General features: G+C 53.3%; 1 protein-coding gene across 4 annotated transcripts in view; it reads right to left on the bottom strand.

Annotated features, from left to right (window-relative positions):
- The window catches only part of Ptprn2 (protein tyrosine phosphatase receptor type N2), a 743,280-nt gene that overhangs the window by 422,556 nt on the left and 304,823 nt on the right, over nt 1–15,901 (bottom strand). For all 4 annotated transcript variants that reach the window (XM_047562250.1, XM_047562251.1, XM_047562253.1 and 1 more), the window contains one exon: nt 6,373–6,733. In XM_047562250.1, the coding sequence (XP_047418206.1) occupies nt 6,373–6,733 (361 nt within the window). The remainder of the gene's footprint in view (nt 1–6,372; nt 6,734–15,901) is intronic.

Genomic DNA, 15,901 nt, shown 5'->3' with positions numbered 1-15,901 from the left:
CCTCCTATCACCATCACATCCCCCTCATCACCATCATCACCATCACCATCACCATCATCACCACCATCATATCACCCTCCTATCACCATCACATCCCCCTCATCACCATCATCACCATCACCATCACCATCACCACCACCATCATCACCCTCCTAACACCATCACATCCCCCTCATCACCAATATCACCACCACCATCACCATCACCACCACCATCACCACCACCACCACCATCACCATCACCACCACCATCATCACCCTCCTAACACCATCACATCCCCCTCATCACCAATATCACCACCACCATCACCATCACCACCACCACCACCACCATCACCTCATGTCATTACGGTCGTCATCCTCACCATCACCCGATGGCACCATCACCATCACATCACCATCACCACCACCACCATATCACCACCACCATCACCATCACCACCACCATCATACACCCTCCTATCACCATCACATCCCCCTCATCACCATCACCACCCTCACCACCATCACCTCATGTCATTACGGTCGTCATCCTCACCATCACCCGATGCCACTGCCACCATCACATCACCATCACCACCACCATCACCATCACCACCACCATCATCACCCTCCTAACACCATCACATCCCCCTCATCACCAATATCACCACCACCATCACCATCACCACCACCATCACCACCATCACCTCATGTCATTACGGTCGTCATCCTCACCATCACCCGATGGCACCATCACCATCACATCACCATCACCACCACCACCATATCACCACCACCATCACCATCACCACCACCATCATACACCCTCCTATCACCATCACATCCCCCTCATCACCATCACCACCCTCACCACCATCACCTCATGTCATTACAGTTGTCATCCTCACCATCACCCGATGCCACTGCCACCATCACATCACCATCACCACCACCATCATATCACCCTCCTAACACCATCACATCCCCCTCATCACCACCACCACCACCACCACCATCATCATCACCACCATCACCTTATCACTATCGCCATCAACACCATGACCCCCATCATCAGCACCATGATCATCAATACCATCAATACTATCACCACCACCATTATCATCATCTTCATGAGAAACTGACTGTGCCCCTTCTGTTTAGAGGACATACAGTTCATTTAATTGCAGAGTCCAACACTTTGGTATTTGTAAAGGATTCAAAGAAATTCAGTAGGAGCTTATTATTTTATTCTGTCTTTCTTTGGGTTTTCACCAGAAGATATGCATATTAGTGCCCTGCCTATTTTCACTGAAAATAACATAATGATGGCAAACTGTGTTCTCCTTCCAGTGTATAAGGGGCTTTGGGAATCATTGCCAAATGGCAGCTATCTCTACTGGTGAATGGAAAATGCCCAAGTCACAGGCAGGAAAATGCACCCATTGCTCGTCAGGCCATTGTTATTTTATACACACAGGAAGCTGCATTCACTGGGTCTTGCTTTCTATGACAGGCAATAAAGAGGCCAAGAAGAAGAGCATTACTTATGTAACTTCAGCTGGTGGTGAAGAGAGCAAGTCAAAATGCTTTCTTTTTCTTCTTTTCTTTTTGGGGTGCTGGGGATTGACCCCAGGGCCTTCCACATGCAAATGCCCTACTACTGAGCTGCACCTCCAGGTTCAAATTGCTTTCTAAAGCATGTTTCATTCAGAGACCCATCAACAGTACTGTGCATGCTTAGAATGTTACCTGACATAGCAGGGAAGGTAGCCTGGACGTGAACAGGGTGGTGGCAAACAGGACCAGAGATGGTCAGCAGGGGAGTGGCCTGTCTACACTGAGTAAATGAGCTAGACCATGGGCACACCCTTTGAATGCTGCATTGTCTGGTCACATTCCAGAAGCACCAGCCTCCATGGTGGTAACCAGGAGTGCATGGGTGATGCACGTGTGCCGTCAGGAGTGCAACGTAGGGCCAGGCAGAGACCAGCGCTGCCCAGAAGGCCCTGGGTCCCAGTTCTGCCTGGGGCCATGCTGGGCTCGTGAGGAGAGGGAAAGACCCCTGGCCTTGCTGCACACCTGCCTGGTGCTTTCTGCCAGGAGACCTGCCATGAGGTCAATGAGTGCACCACACAGATGGCCAAGAGATCCCCTGGAGCCACAGGAAAGACGGCATCACATGTGACCCTGAGGTTGGGTGGAGCTGTCCTGTCCTGCTGTTCCAGTGGCCTTCCCTTTAGGGCCAGCAAAGATGGCAGGGGCAAGTCTCAGGGAGAGTGAGAAGTTGCCCCGAGTTCCCTTCAGGCTCCTGCCCTTCCCCGCCTAGGCAACAATGCTCAGCGCAGCACTCTTGTGAAGAACTCCCCCTAGAAGAGCTGGCCTGCAGTGGAACGGCCCTTGGAGAGGAGCGGTGCACACACGAGCACTGGGGCAGGCTGTCAACACTGTGGGCAGCTGCGTGACCACCCTGTGCCAGTGTGGGGGCAGCATCTCCAGCCAGGAGGAAGCATGTAAGGCAGTCCACGTCCCCAGTCACAGTTGACTGCTGCCACGCAGGCTTGACAGACCCATCAGCTGCTCCCACATCAGGGCTGCTGAGCAGACAGAGGAGGACCTGAAGGTGCCGCCGGAAGAGCCACTTTCCTGATGTGAAAGCCACAGAGTTTCCCCTCCTGCCTCCTCCTCCACTGGGGGAACGTAGGCTGCTGACCCCACTCTATGGCATGGGCTGAAGCCAAGGCCTCGGCACCTGAGACCCAGTGTGGGCCGTTTCTCCAGGGTGAGAGGTCTCTGCTGATGTGGCAGATTTCTTTAGGACTCAGAAAGTGCTCACAGGCTCCAGTGGGGGTGCAGGCCCAGGGCACAGAACCTGTCACCCTTGTGGAGCAGGCTCTCCGCTCCAGTGACCAGCTGGCCAGTTCGGCCCTGTCTGTTTGCAAGCCAACAGACTGATTGGTTCCAGCCCGCTGAGCCCCCAGGGCATCAGCGGGAGTGGGCACCTTCCCTCGCCCAGGCCGAGGTGCAGGTGCTTTATTTCAAGTGAACATGGTACCATGGTCATGGGCGTATTTTTTCCATGGGGACAGAAACACTTGACTCTGGTTGTACCATATTAAAATCTGCCACCGTCACCATGCAAAGAGAAATCCTTGGCACAGAGCCCCTCCCGAGACTAGGTTGGGGAGCACTCTGCTCTGGGAGGGCCATGGGCTATGTTTCCTGGAGTTTTGAGCAAGGAATCACAAAAACAAATGCACTCAATGCCACTGAGTTCTGCCCTGAAAAATAGGTAACACGGTGAAGTTTAGGTTTGGTATATTGTACACAATTAAAAAAAAAAAAAAAACATAAAAAGTGGACCTAAGAGTGACCAGAGTTCATGGTGCTTGCCTAAGTTTTCTGTCCAGCGAGAGGAGCAGAGCTAGCCCAAATGACAGATTAAAGGGACAAGGAGAGAAAACAGCCAGCAGCCCACACCCAGTGACCCTCCCCAGGGCAAGGCCTGAGACTTGTGAGCCCTGAAGGCTGCATGTGAGTCCTCCTTGCTCCTGGTATGGGAAGAAGAAATGGCTCTCCTTTCCACATGTCTATTGTTCACACCTTGCATGCAGCAGGTGATTATTTTTATCACTGGCAGAGTGCAACAAATAATCTTTCATGATCTCTGATTTCCGATAGCACACTGATCAGGAAAGTCCCACTCCTGGCCTGGGTGTGCTGTGAACCAGGGCTTGAGTTGGGCTGAGTCCCTGGGTGCACCAGATGCCACACACCTGGACAGTTTGCTTTGCTTTAAGTCACCTTAAAGCTTTTGGAAAGGAAAAAAGATGTAACTAATGAATAAGGGAAGAGGGCTCCTGCCTGTTACCACAGGAGCTTCCGCCACATGGCTGGGTCGGCAGCCTCCTGCCAGGTTGTCGCCAACAATCAGGGTTGTGCCAGACTCCCTCCGGCTCTACCCCCGGCCCCTTTCTCATGGCCCTCACTCTGCATTCTTGCAATCTCATTTGTTTTTCTGAGCTGATTCCAGAAACCAGTTGTTGATCATAGAACTGACCCCAAAGTAGAACATCCTGCCCTCAAGAAAAGACACAGCCACAAGGCAACTGCCACTTGCACCTGGTGCCCAGACACCAGCCTGCCCACCCCTGGCTCCTGGACATACTGATTGCCACACACAGTCCCTGGCTTGCTCCAAAACTGAAGGGGTCTGCTCCCTGGCAGGTTGGTGGTGCCCTTCTCAAGTCCTGGGAGAGCTACAGTAACAAAAACAGCATGGTATTGGCACCAAAACAGACATGGAGACCAATAGAACAGGACAGAGACAGAGACAAACCCACATAAATACAGTTATCTCTGCTAGACAACGGAGCCATAAACATGCCTTAGAGAAAAGATAGCCTCTTCAACAAATGGTGGTGGAAAAAACTGGAAATGCAAATATCATACTCCATATATGCATGATATGTCAAAGCACATTCTACCGTCATGTATGACTAATAAGAACAACAACAACAAAAAGAACCAACAGAGAAAGATGCATGACAGTTGGGAAATTTGAGCACTGAAAAGACATGTGTTGGTGCTGACACTGTTATGGATCTTGATGGGATAACTATACACTGCTGAAATACTGACGGAGGACGTCATCTGATGACTGAATTCACTTTAGGTTCACGCAGGGGGGTAGGGGAGTTGGCATGTAGCCAGAGGCAGGGGGTGCCCTGTGTTGAAGTGGGTGAGGCAGGCACGGGGTTTCCTTGCACAGGTCCGTTTGTGTTTGACATTTTACACAATGCTTTTGAAAGCATGCAGAGCAGCTAGGAAGACAGTATGTGTAAGATAAGTGATATCATAAGGCAGCTTAGGGAAAATGCCCAGCAGACCAAGCAGCCAGTAAGGGACTGGACAGCGGGGAGGAGTTTCCAGGAGCACACTCCCAAAGACAGCACCTCAGGGTGTGAAGAGGAAGGGAGGTGCCAAGGGAGCAAGTGGAGGGGCAGGGAGCTCGCCTGGCATCGGGGACAACTGGGCACAGGAGAACGTGCTACCTTCTGTTCGCCAAGACACCTGCTCTCCAGGTAGACTTAAGTCCCTTGGTGGGGATAGCAGTATTTACCTTTTCCTGTTCTAAACTAAGAGAGAGGTTGCAAATAAATGGGACTTTTTAAAAATTGTGGGGGGTGGGGAAGGAGAGAGGAAGGAGGGTCAGAGAGAGAAGCCACGGCCAGTGTGACAACAGCAGGAGTGAAGAGCAGAGGGCGCAGGGAAGTGCAGGCAGTCCTCAGGGGCGCAGGAGGTGCACGGGGGTGCCAAGGGACCTCTGTGGAGGAAGCAGGGTGAGGTGGGAGGCCACCCAACAGCCCAGCAAACAAGAGGCGTGCAGAGGCATGGAGACATCAGTAGGGCTCCTCAGGGCAGCCCCGGTTTACACAGGCAGAGGCCGCCCAGGATGAGGTGCTGCAGGGGGGCGTGCTGACCACCTCCTGGGACAAAGCAGCTCACTGACAAGGGCTGTCTGCTGAGTGCCTCAAGCCCCCTCCCCAAGGCAGGAACAAGAAGCAACACAGTCACACACCCTGCCCTCTAACCGGGACTCCACACTGCGTCCATTTAGAGACTGCCACACAGCCACGTCACCCAGAGCGAGGGGCAGGCCGCCAGCTGGAAAGCGGTGAGGAGGAGAGCCAGACTTCCAGGGCAGCGCGCTGGGCTTCTCCCACTGAGAACAGAGGGCGGAGCCATCTGCATGGTCTTGGTTTCAGACCCCCCACCAGCCTGGCCTCAGGCAGAGGCTGCAGGAAGTGCGTGGTCAGAGCCTTCCACGTGCCGCAGGGCAGCAGGAGCTGCAGGCATCTGCCGATGGTCGGCCACACGAGGTCACAGACCACTAAAGTGCTGCCAACCAGTGTGGATATATGGTCATTCCAAGGTCCACACTGTACACGTGAGTGGTGCTGACCTCAGGTGGGACACTGTGAGGGCAAGCATGTGATGTCTGGCCACCAGGAGGGTGCGACGCTGGACAGCACTATTCAGTCTTCTAGAACACAAGGCGGACCGCACACCTGAGGCAGACCTGTCCTGTGAGCTGCGCTCCCTGCCCCATGTCAGTCTCGTGGATAAAATGATGCACTTAGACAGGGACTGCAAAGAGGTGAGACTCGACCAGGAGTCGCGCCTCCCCCACAGCCAGCTGTGGGCATCCCAGGCAGCAGAGCCATCACTTGCTCTAGCCACGCTTGGGGCTGAGGATGCACAAGGCGCTCTCTGTCCCGCTCTGCCTCCTTCCTCCATCCATCATGGGAGGGAAGCACTAATGGGAAGACCTCTGGCATGGGAAGAGAGTAGGGAAATTGGCATTGAGAGGCAGGCCAGCAAAACAACTCACCATCACCTCTGCTCAGGGGGCCTTTGAGGTCTTCTGGAGATGAGGGCCACTTCTTGGGGGCTGCTGCCGCCAAGAGGGGCCTTGGCACTCTCAAGGGCTTGTGCAGAAGGTACTGTGGACCTGTGTCACCCTCCTTGGGGACTGAAGGGGGCCTCCGAGCAGCATAGGCACCAAGAGCTGCGATCAGGTGCTGTCTGTCCATGCTGCTGTCCACCTTGGGACTGAGCTCATCTGGCTGCAGCCTGCTGAGAGTCCGCAGTGGAAAGTTTTCAGGATACTTGGCTCGGGTCACAGGAGGGTAGGTCAACGCAGATGTGTGGGCCACATAGGTCAGGACACTCTCGGGGAAGGGGTCCTCACCCTGGAGGGGCAGAAGAACAAAAGACAGCTGAGGTTCCACATCAGTCACATACTCAAAGGACCTTGGGCCCCATGAAGGACCCACATGGCATCAAACATCTCTGAGGGGTGAGTCCAAGCCAGGGGCTCATGGCACTGACCAATTCATGCTGCATGGGCATCCATGCCCTGGTTCTTAACCAGAGCTTCACTGACACAACCCACAGGCCACGACATCATCCAGTAGCATCACTGCAACTTCCAGAATGTTCCACCACCCTTCAACTCAACCTTGTATGGATTCCATCCTCTCACCCTGGCCCAGGCAACCTCTACTTTCTGCCTCTATGAACTGGCCTGCTTTGCGGGCACTTGACGTGCACAGACTCTTGTCACACTTGTGCACCTGCACGCTCCCCAGAGCTCTTGGGGTGCACCCAGACTGCAGCCCACCAGGACTTCTTTCCTTCCTGAGGCTGAAGAGTGTCCCTGTGTGTGTGGAGAGATCACGTTTGCTTATCCACTCATCAGCTGGTGAGCACTTGGTTGTCTTCAAGTGTGGGCTATTCCTACTAACGCTGCATGAGCATTTGTGTATGGGAGTTTGGGTGGCGTGTGTCTTCAATTTCCTGGGGCATAACCCTAGGATATGAAATTGCCAGGTCAGACCAGCTTTAACGTTCTAAAGGACTGCTAAGCTGTCTCCTATATACAGCTGCAAGACATCAGAGTCTCTCAGAGAAATTGAGAGCTGGACCTCCCCACTCCCTTGCTTATTGTCCTTCATGCTAGAGGCTGGGAAATGAGGTCTCACTGTGGTTTTATTAGCCTTCCGTGCATACTGCTGGAAAGTCTTCTGTGTCCTCTGCCTGCAGGGAGCTTCTCCTGCAGTCACCCCTCTCCTTCAGCCACCCTCAGCAGGCTCCAGTGCTTCTCTGTGGGTTTTGGCTGCACTCTGGCTCCTCTGGTGGCTACCAGAAGCACTCTGCCCTGCTGTTCCAGCAGCACAGCCCTGCACGGGGAAGTAGTTGGGGCCTCCTCCTTGAAGGGCATCCACACCACGTTTACTAGTTGATACCCTGCCCAGCAGTCTTTCCTATACCCATGCCTGTGATTTCTCTGCACTGAGTGGTATCTGCAGACAGATGCATCCCTTTACACTTTGCTTCTGCCACTAGAAAGGCCAAGGCCCAGTGGTCACACAGCTATGAAAATGTTAGACATCTCAATGATCTACTCTCCCACTCCATCAAAATTTCACAGACAGGCACAGCAATGACCAGTTTTTAGAACTGAAGAAAGGTGAAGGCCATCCTGAATGCACACCCAGAGCGGCCTCCTATGCTGTGGGTCCAAGGCCACGCATTTTCAAATCACGCCTGTTTTCCTGGCAGGCACGTGGTCAGTGTGGGTCAGTGTGAGTGCCTGGCATCTAGTCAGGGCGGGGCCAGAGCTAACATTCAGGAGGCATTTGAGGACTCCAGGTCTGGATGTTCTCAAGGATATTTGGGTTTAGCCTTCAGGGGCAGATGTCTGTGCAGAGAGTTTGGACCTGGGAAATGAGCTGGGGTCTAAGATGTTTAAATCTCATGCATGAACCTAGGCAAATCACTTGACCTTTTGAGACTTGTTTCTTTTGTCAAAGAAGGGAATTTAGATATTGTCTCTTAAGATATTTTAAAATTGCTTATTACTTTTCCAAAATGATGTGACTTTAGCTGTCATCCAAATTATTTAATTTTGTCTGAGGACTACCTGAAATCAACTGCTCTTCCTAGAGAAAAGAGAAAGTAGGATGAAGGAGCACCGGTGGGGAAGAGAGCCCACAGAGAACACTATCCACAGCCCGGCTGCCGCCCTCAAGTAGGCGCGGTATCCCCGGGGGTGAGCCTGCACTCACTGCTAGGAAGGCTGTTCCTGAACGGCTGGATGGGTCATGGTGCTGGAGGCTGGACGTCCGCACCCAAGTGCCTTGTTGCTGGCCTGTGAGTGCCTCTGTGCTCCTGGTGTGCAGCCTGCCCAGAAGCTTCCACCAAACAGATCTCTAATTAAAGTCACCAAGGACAGCTCCAGGCAGAGGACAAACACAGCACTATGCCCAGGGCCCTATAAGCAACCTAAGCTGTCTGTCGATGCTCAGAGTCAAATCAAGGGGAAAAGGAAAACTTCTGACTTGCTCACAGTTTCTTGAAGATGCTTTAAGTCTCAACTTATTTACAATGTGAGGTTTCCTGAGATAATACTAAATTATTTTTAAGACTGGAACAACACTAACGTGGAAATTAGCAACCAGGAAGCAAAAAAAACCAGTCAGTTTCTGACATCTGGTACATGGTGTGGACATGGGCACGTGAAGTCTCCAACCACATGGAAGAGAATCCAGCGAGCCTCCTTGGTGTGGTCCAGTTGGTATGTGAAACATCTGACAACTGTGTTCACCCTGGCTGAGATTCCAGCTGGAGACACTGCACCAGGTAATCCTCTACCCACACTCTTTTCACATAAGAATAGACAGAACCCACTGAAGCACAGGTTGAAAACAGCCACTGGAAATCAGGCTCCTTCGAAGACTGACCCAGGCCATCAGCATGACTCTTTCTTTTCTTAAAAAGCAGTTAGAAAGATGAGGAAAATACAGGTAAAAGTGTCTGGCTTAGCACATGGCCCAGCGAGTATTTGATAAGTAGTAATCACTACCAGTATCATCACCACCATCAACACCCGCATCCCAGCTTCAGTATCATCCCACCACGATCAAGACAAGGCCAGCATCACCCTCGGCAGCATCTCCACCCTCGGCAGCATCTCCACCCTCGGCAGCATCCCCACCCTCGGCAGCATCCCCACCCTCGGCAGCATCCCACACCCTCGGCAGCATCCCCACCCTCGGCAGCACCCCCACCCTCAGCAGCATCCCCACCCTCAGCAGCACCCACACCCTCAGCAGCACCCACACCCTCAGCAGCACCCACACCCTCAGCAGCATCCCCACCCTCAGCAGCACCCACACCCTCAGCAGCACCCCCACCCTCAGCAGCATCCCCACCCTCAGCAGCACCCACACCCTCAGCAGCACCCACACCCTCAGCAGCACCCACACCCTCAGCAGCATCCACACCCTCAGCAGCACCCACACCCTCAGCAGCACCCACACCCTCGGCAGCATCCCCACCCTCGGCAGCACCCACACCCTCAGCAGCACCCACACCCTCGGCAGCACCCACACCCTCAGCAGCATCCCCACCCTCAGCAGCTTCCCCACCCTCGGCAGCACCCACACCCTCGGCAGCACCCACACCCTCGGCAGCATCCCCACCCTCGGCAGCACCCACACCCTCAGCAGCACCCACACCCTCAGCAGCACCCACACCCTCAGCAGCATCCCACACCCTCGGCAGCATCTCCACCCTCAGCAGCACCCACACCCTCAGCAGCACCCACACCCTCAGCAGCACCCACACCCTCACAGCATCGCCACCCTCAGCAGCACCCACACCCTCAGCAGCACCCACACCCTCGGCAGCATCCCCACCCTCGGCAGCATCCCCACTCTCGGCATCATCCCACACCCTCGGAGCATCCCCACCCTCAGCAGCACCCACACCCTCAGCAGCATACCACCCTCAACAGCATCCCCACCCTAGTGGGATCACAAGTTTCTGTTATTGTGTGCTAAGTTCTGTCACCGCCCGTGGCAGCAATTGCACAGGTATTTATCGGAGGGGCCTGGAAATAAACTATTTTTCCTGTATTCACTAATTTATAGAGGAAGAGAGACTTTGAGAGAAAGATAGGCTTTGCTTAGAGGAAGAGAAACTTTGCTTATCAGGAAGAGAAACTTTGCTTAGAGAGAAAGTTTTAGAGACAGAGAGGCTTCTACACTTATCAGAGATCTATTGCTTCTTAAAGTTCTGCTGCTTCTTGAAGGTGCCTCCTGCAGCCTGTGAACTAAAGGTGCATGCTAGGAGTATGTGCTAAAGGTGCACTGCTTCTCTCTGCTTGCCGCTGCCCCTACTTGCTGCTTCTTTTCTCTTTGCCGCTTTTCTCTGCCTCCTGCTGCTTCTTACTGTCGCACCCCCGCCTACTGCCCGCTTATATTCCCTCCAGGAAGCGGAGGGCGGGGCCACGCCAGATGCGATCAGGCGAGGAGCCAGCTGCCCTATCATGGCAAGGGTTAAAATGAGCAAGCCCGAGCAGGCGCACTGGGGAACACCTGTGCACGCATTGTGCGCGTGGACTAACTGAATACGGCCAGTGATAAATCACCTGAGTGTGCTTGTTAATTAACCTCCTCACTGCCGATGTGAGCATGGCACAGCCCCCAACAAAGTATTATGTGGGAAAGAATAATTCAGACAAGGTCCTGTCCTTGCACAGTTTGTACAGTGTTAAGGAGGTTAAGTCAGAGAAATCAATGACTTTAATTGGAAGCGCACTGTTAGAGAGTCAGAGAAGCAACAGCGCCTGGGAAGGAAGTGACTACAATTCAGCAGGACAGATCAAAGAGCCTATTCCAACATCACTTCCCACCTGCCCATCAGCGAGGTCATCAAGGGTACCACTCTCCTTGCTGCCAGCTTTACCCGGTGGTGGTACAAAAGCCAATATCAGCCCTCCTTCTTTTGAGTCCCCTGAACATCTCCCATCCAGACTGCCCAGCAGCAATTCAGACTTCCAGGGAGGCCTGGAGGTCCCAGGAGTGCCAGAGGACACACTGAGTGGACGAGACTCCTGTCTGCAGTCTGGTTGCTCATGCTCATCAGATATTCTCTTACTCCAAGGATCCAAAACAAACTAGGAAACTCAGATTGGGACATCTTTTGACCACATAACACACATTTTCTCCATCTGCCTCATAGCCCGAAGGCAGAACTGACAGGCACAGTGATCAAGACGTGTGCGCTGGCCTGACAAGCATGCAGCACCGGGACTGTCCTTGGGCTTCCTAATGAGCCACTACCATGATGCCACTGGGTCACGCAGTGCTGTGAGCTCTGGGAGCACATGCCAGGGCACGAGGTGAGGATCTTGGACACCTGTCATCTACTGCTCATTAATGGAGAGCTTCTCAGGCATGAGCAGCATGGGGCCCGAGTGTGTGTTCTCTATGTCTCTGCATCCAGCTCTGTCATCTGACTCAGTGGCCTCTATCTCTACTAATGTGTCCCTGTTTCTGTTGTCTCTCTCTCACCTGTCTCTATATTGTTTATATCTGTCTCTGTTCTGTATTTCTATGTCTGCGTCTCTGTCTGTCTACTATTTCTCCATGTCTTTGCCTCTATCATCTGTCTCTGTTTCTCTACATCTGTTTGTCTCTCTGTCTCTGTCTCGACACATGGCTAGGGACTGTGGTCACATGCAAACAACCAGCTTGTGATTCTCCTGTGCACCTGGCTGCTCAAGAGTCTAAGGGGTGGAGATGCAGGGGTGCTTAAGTACCTGAGCTATATCCAACAGTGTGGTGCTCTGACGGCTCACTGGGTGCAGGGGAGAAAGACTGCTCCCATTGACAGCATAGTCCCCAGGACAAAGGCACTTGGCTGCAGGGAAGCAGAGCAGCCAAGCAGAACTTCAGGCTACAAAGCCTGTCCCCTCACACTTCTTAGAGCTCACAACAGCCACCAGGTTCAACAGGGCACGTCCTCAGTTATGGGATCCAGGAGCAGTGGAAAGCTGACAGAAGCAAGCGCGTGGCTCTGAACTCAGGGACATCTGCAGGTGACATGGGTCTGCCAGTCTGGGAGGAGTCTGAAGACAATGGAACAAAGCAGGCACTGCCGCCCTTCATCCCCGTCACTTCTCTCTCTCTCACTTTCATGTTTGCACGTGAGCTGGCACCTACAGCTTCACGCCCGGTATAGGAAAGCCAGGGGTGGACTGGGACTGAAAGTCTGGATTCATCTTTCTGACCTTTGATCATAAATCCTCCCCAAAGGGTACTGATCCCAAAGTGCCTGTGTTCGCAGTGCTCCTGCCAGGCTGCTCCAGGCTTTATGTTGTCATGCTTTTTTGCTCTTGGTCCATGGTACGGACCCAACTACCCCTGTTCTGAAGACTGGAGATGAGACCCCTGGCGGTGAGATGGCAGGGTTGGGTCTGGGTGGAGCCTGCCACCTGCAGTCAGGGTCTGCTCCTTCTCCACCGGCCTGTGGAAAACCACAGCATCTGGGCTCAGCTGAGTCCAAGACTGTTTTTTAGCTTTCAAAAAAATCAAGGGAAAGTTGGAAAGAATTCCAGGATTCTGATGTCAGCTCTGCCACCAATTAACGATTGAAAGTGGCCATTCTACTTATTTCCCAGCCTCAGTTTCCCCATCTGCAAGAAGAGGAATGACTGCCACTGTGACATGGCTATGTACTGCATGGTCAGTCCTCAGCAATGGCCTGCTGCTCTGCTTCTCTAGTCCACTCACAGCTCTCGAGGGTCCAGCCGGGGAAGAACAAGCACGGCAGTCAGAGAACACCAAAGTAGTATCTCACACATGGTGACATCACTTTCTGCCTACAACTGCAGCTAAATGGGACGGGAGGCTTCATCCCTGCTATGTTTACACCTGTTCTTCCTTCAGCAGGTGAGCCTCGGGTGGCCAGGGCTGGGCATGATCCTGGAAATGAGGAGCTTCCTGCAGGCCCACAGGAGAGCTGCTCAGCTCACTTACAGACAGCAGAGCAGGGAGAGCCAAGGTGGGTCTGGGCAGAAGTGTTTGGCATCTCTCACCACAGGGCCATGCCCAGCCCCCGGCAGCACCCCTGCATCACCACAACTTAGACACTTGGGCAGCCAGGTGCACAGGAGAATAATAAGCAGGTTGTCTGCATGTGAGCATGGCCCCTGGCTGGTCAGAACCCTGGGCTTCCTGTGAGCCAGTGGGGCTGTAGGTGCTCAGTGAGGGAAGAGTGTAAGCCAAGCTTGGGATGCTGAACCCGGGAGACTCCCAGCTTGCACTGGAGATTGGCTTCCCGCCCAAGGCCAGGGAAAACACTCCACGCGCAGGGCCTTTTAAATCAAATGAACGTCCTGGATGTGGCACACAAACTGTGTCAAGGTCCTCACAGCTCTGAGACTTGGCACACATGCTTCCTAGGGCACAGCGGGTACAGGCAGGAGGGGGCCTGTGTCCCTAGACACTATCCCCCAAGGTGGCACCTCTGCACGTGTGGAGGGCAGAGGGCTTGAGTCAGACATCCGTCTGGTTTCCAGGTTGGGGTTGTATAGATAAGGCTATGATGACCCACGGCACCACTCTTCACATGGACACATGCTGTCCTTCCTCTTGGCCTGATGCCCAGGCTGTTACTACAGGCCAGGGACAGGCAGCCATGACAACGGACCACAAACACACCTGTCACCTCAGTGCCCTGAAGAGCTCATGACAGACGATGCAGGCATGCTTTTGCTTCATGCATCTGAAACTCTGATGGTAGGTTCTTAGATTTCAGTCCTCCTGGTGAAATCACTGCTGCACGCATCCGCCTGCCCTGCCATCGAACCTGAGGCTCCTTCATCTAACCCTGTGCTTTCCCAATGTGCCTCTCCATCCACCTTCGTTCGCCCTTTGTCTGGCGGGCTTTGGTCCTGGTAGAATGTGGTTGAGACTCACCTATGGTTTTATCCAGTTTAAATGTCTCCTCGGTGCCTGTGCATCATTGGCCTGGGTGGGCCTCAGCCTCCTCCCTCAGCAGGGCGTGGCCCTGGCTCTGCAGTCAGGGGCCAGCTTCCTGAGCTGTGGGAGCTCATCGGATTCACAGCCAGCATGGCATCCAGGCCACCCGCCCACTACATCTGCACCTCCATGGGCTTTTCCAGCTGCCGCACCCAAACGCTGCCCAACAGCTGGAGCCCGTGTCAGGCTTCTCCAGGCCACCTCTGGTGTGCTTCCGCAGGAAGCATTCCCACTCACTGTGCACAGCCTGCCCTCAAGTCGGCCCCCAGGCACCAACAACAGCTCCCTGAACCCTAGGCTGGACTCCTCCCAGCTCTGGTCCTCCTCCCCCTCCCTCCACTCTAGGCAAGGAGGCCTGGCCTCTCCTCCCTGGAACAAGCCCCTCCCTGTCCAGAGCCCAGAGCTGCAGGCTTCTCAGCATCCTCAGCTCTCTGGGGTTGTCAGGAGCTGTGGGTTAGCAGCTCTCTGGGTTCTCCCCATGTCGGGGAGGGAGGGAGGGAAGGAAGAGGTCCCTGTACATAGTGAGAGTCCATCCACACCGCCAACTGGTGACTTCCAGGGGCTCTTCCAGCGGCCATCTTCTCAGAAACCCTCCTGGCTTCTAGAAGCTGGTTCCCATGTCCATCCTTGTTCTCTTGGTGTCCCCTCTGTCCCTGTACCTGTTTCATTTTCACTGTGGTTTTTTCTTTATTGTCTGTCTTACCAGGAAGCCTGTAAAATCCTAGAGGGCAGGGACTTCTATCTTTCTAATTCTGACACTCAGCAGGCTTTTTTTTTTTTTTTTTTTTTTTTTGTATAGTAAATGAGTATTTACAGTGTTCCCAAAGTCAATCAGTTAACAGTATTGTCAAGTGACAGATTTCAGCTCACATCCTGGCAGCACAGTGAAGTGGGGACTTCTTAGTGTTCCATGTCATGACTAGCAAGACTCTGAACCAGTAAGTTAGGTACCCCCCAACAATACAGCAGTAGTGACACCCGTTTGATTTAGTGATCAATAAGAGCTCAATTACTGTGCCAGAGCTGTGAGCCAATCAGTTTGATTGAAGAGGAGGGTGTGACTTCATCCCCTCTGGCTTCTGTGGTAAACTCATCAGGATGACAAAGACAGAGGTTCAGAATACTCCCCTGACCATTTATGCTAAGTTAGTGTTTGATGACAGATATTCAGAAAAACGTGATTTCTGCATAATTCACTAGAAATTGGCTGCATCTTGAAAGACCATCAGTGCATGAGGCTTAACTTTCCAAATGAAGCTTTCCACCACTCAAGGGGAATCTGAGAACGCTGCCCAAATCCCCAGTGGGACGGACCCCACAGCTCAGCTGTGCCAGAGCATAAGCCAGCGGCAACTTTACTCAGCTTCACCCCACAGAGGATGGGGGAGCACTCTCCTCACTGGATCGCTGGACAGAGAAAACAAAGAGCTTGACTCTGTGCATTTCTTAACACTGAGAAGCACAATCTCAACACAGGAGGAACTCCTCAGGACAAGGATGCCCAGTGCTTGCCCTCTGACGACCTGT

Source organism: Sciurus carolinensis, chromosome 8 (assembly GCF_902686445.1).
Source record: "Sciurus carolinensis chromosome 8, mSciCar1.2, whole genome shotgun sequence".
NCBI classification, from domain to species: Eukaryota; Metazoa; Chordata; class Mammalia; order Rodentia; family Sciuridae; genus Sciurus; species Sciurus carolinensis.
This window is presented reverse-complemented; position numbering and strand designations above follow the sequence as displayed.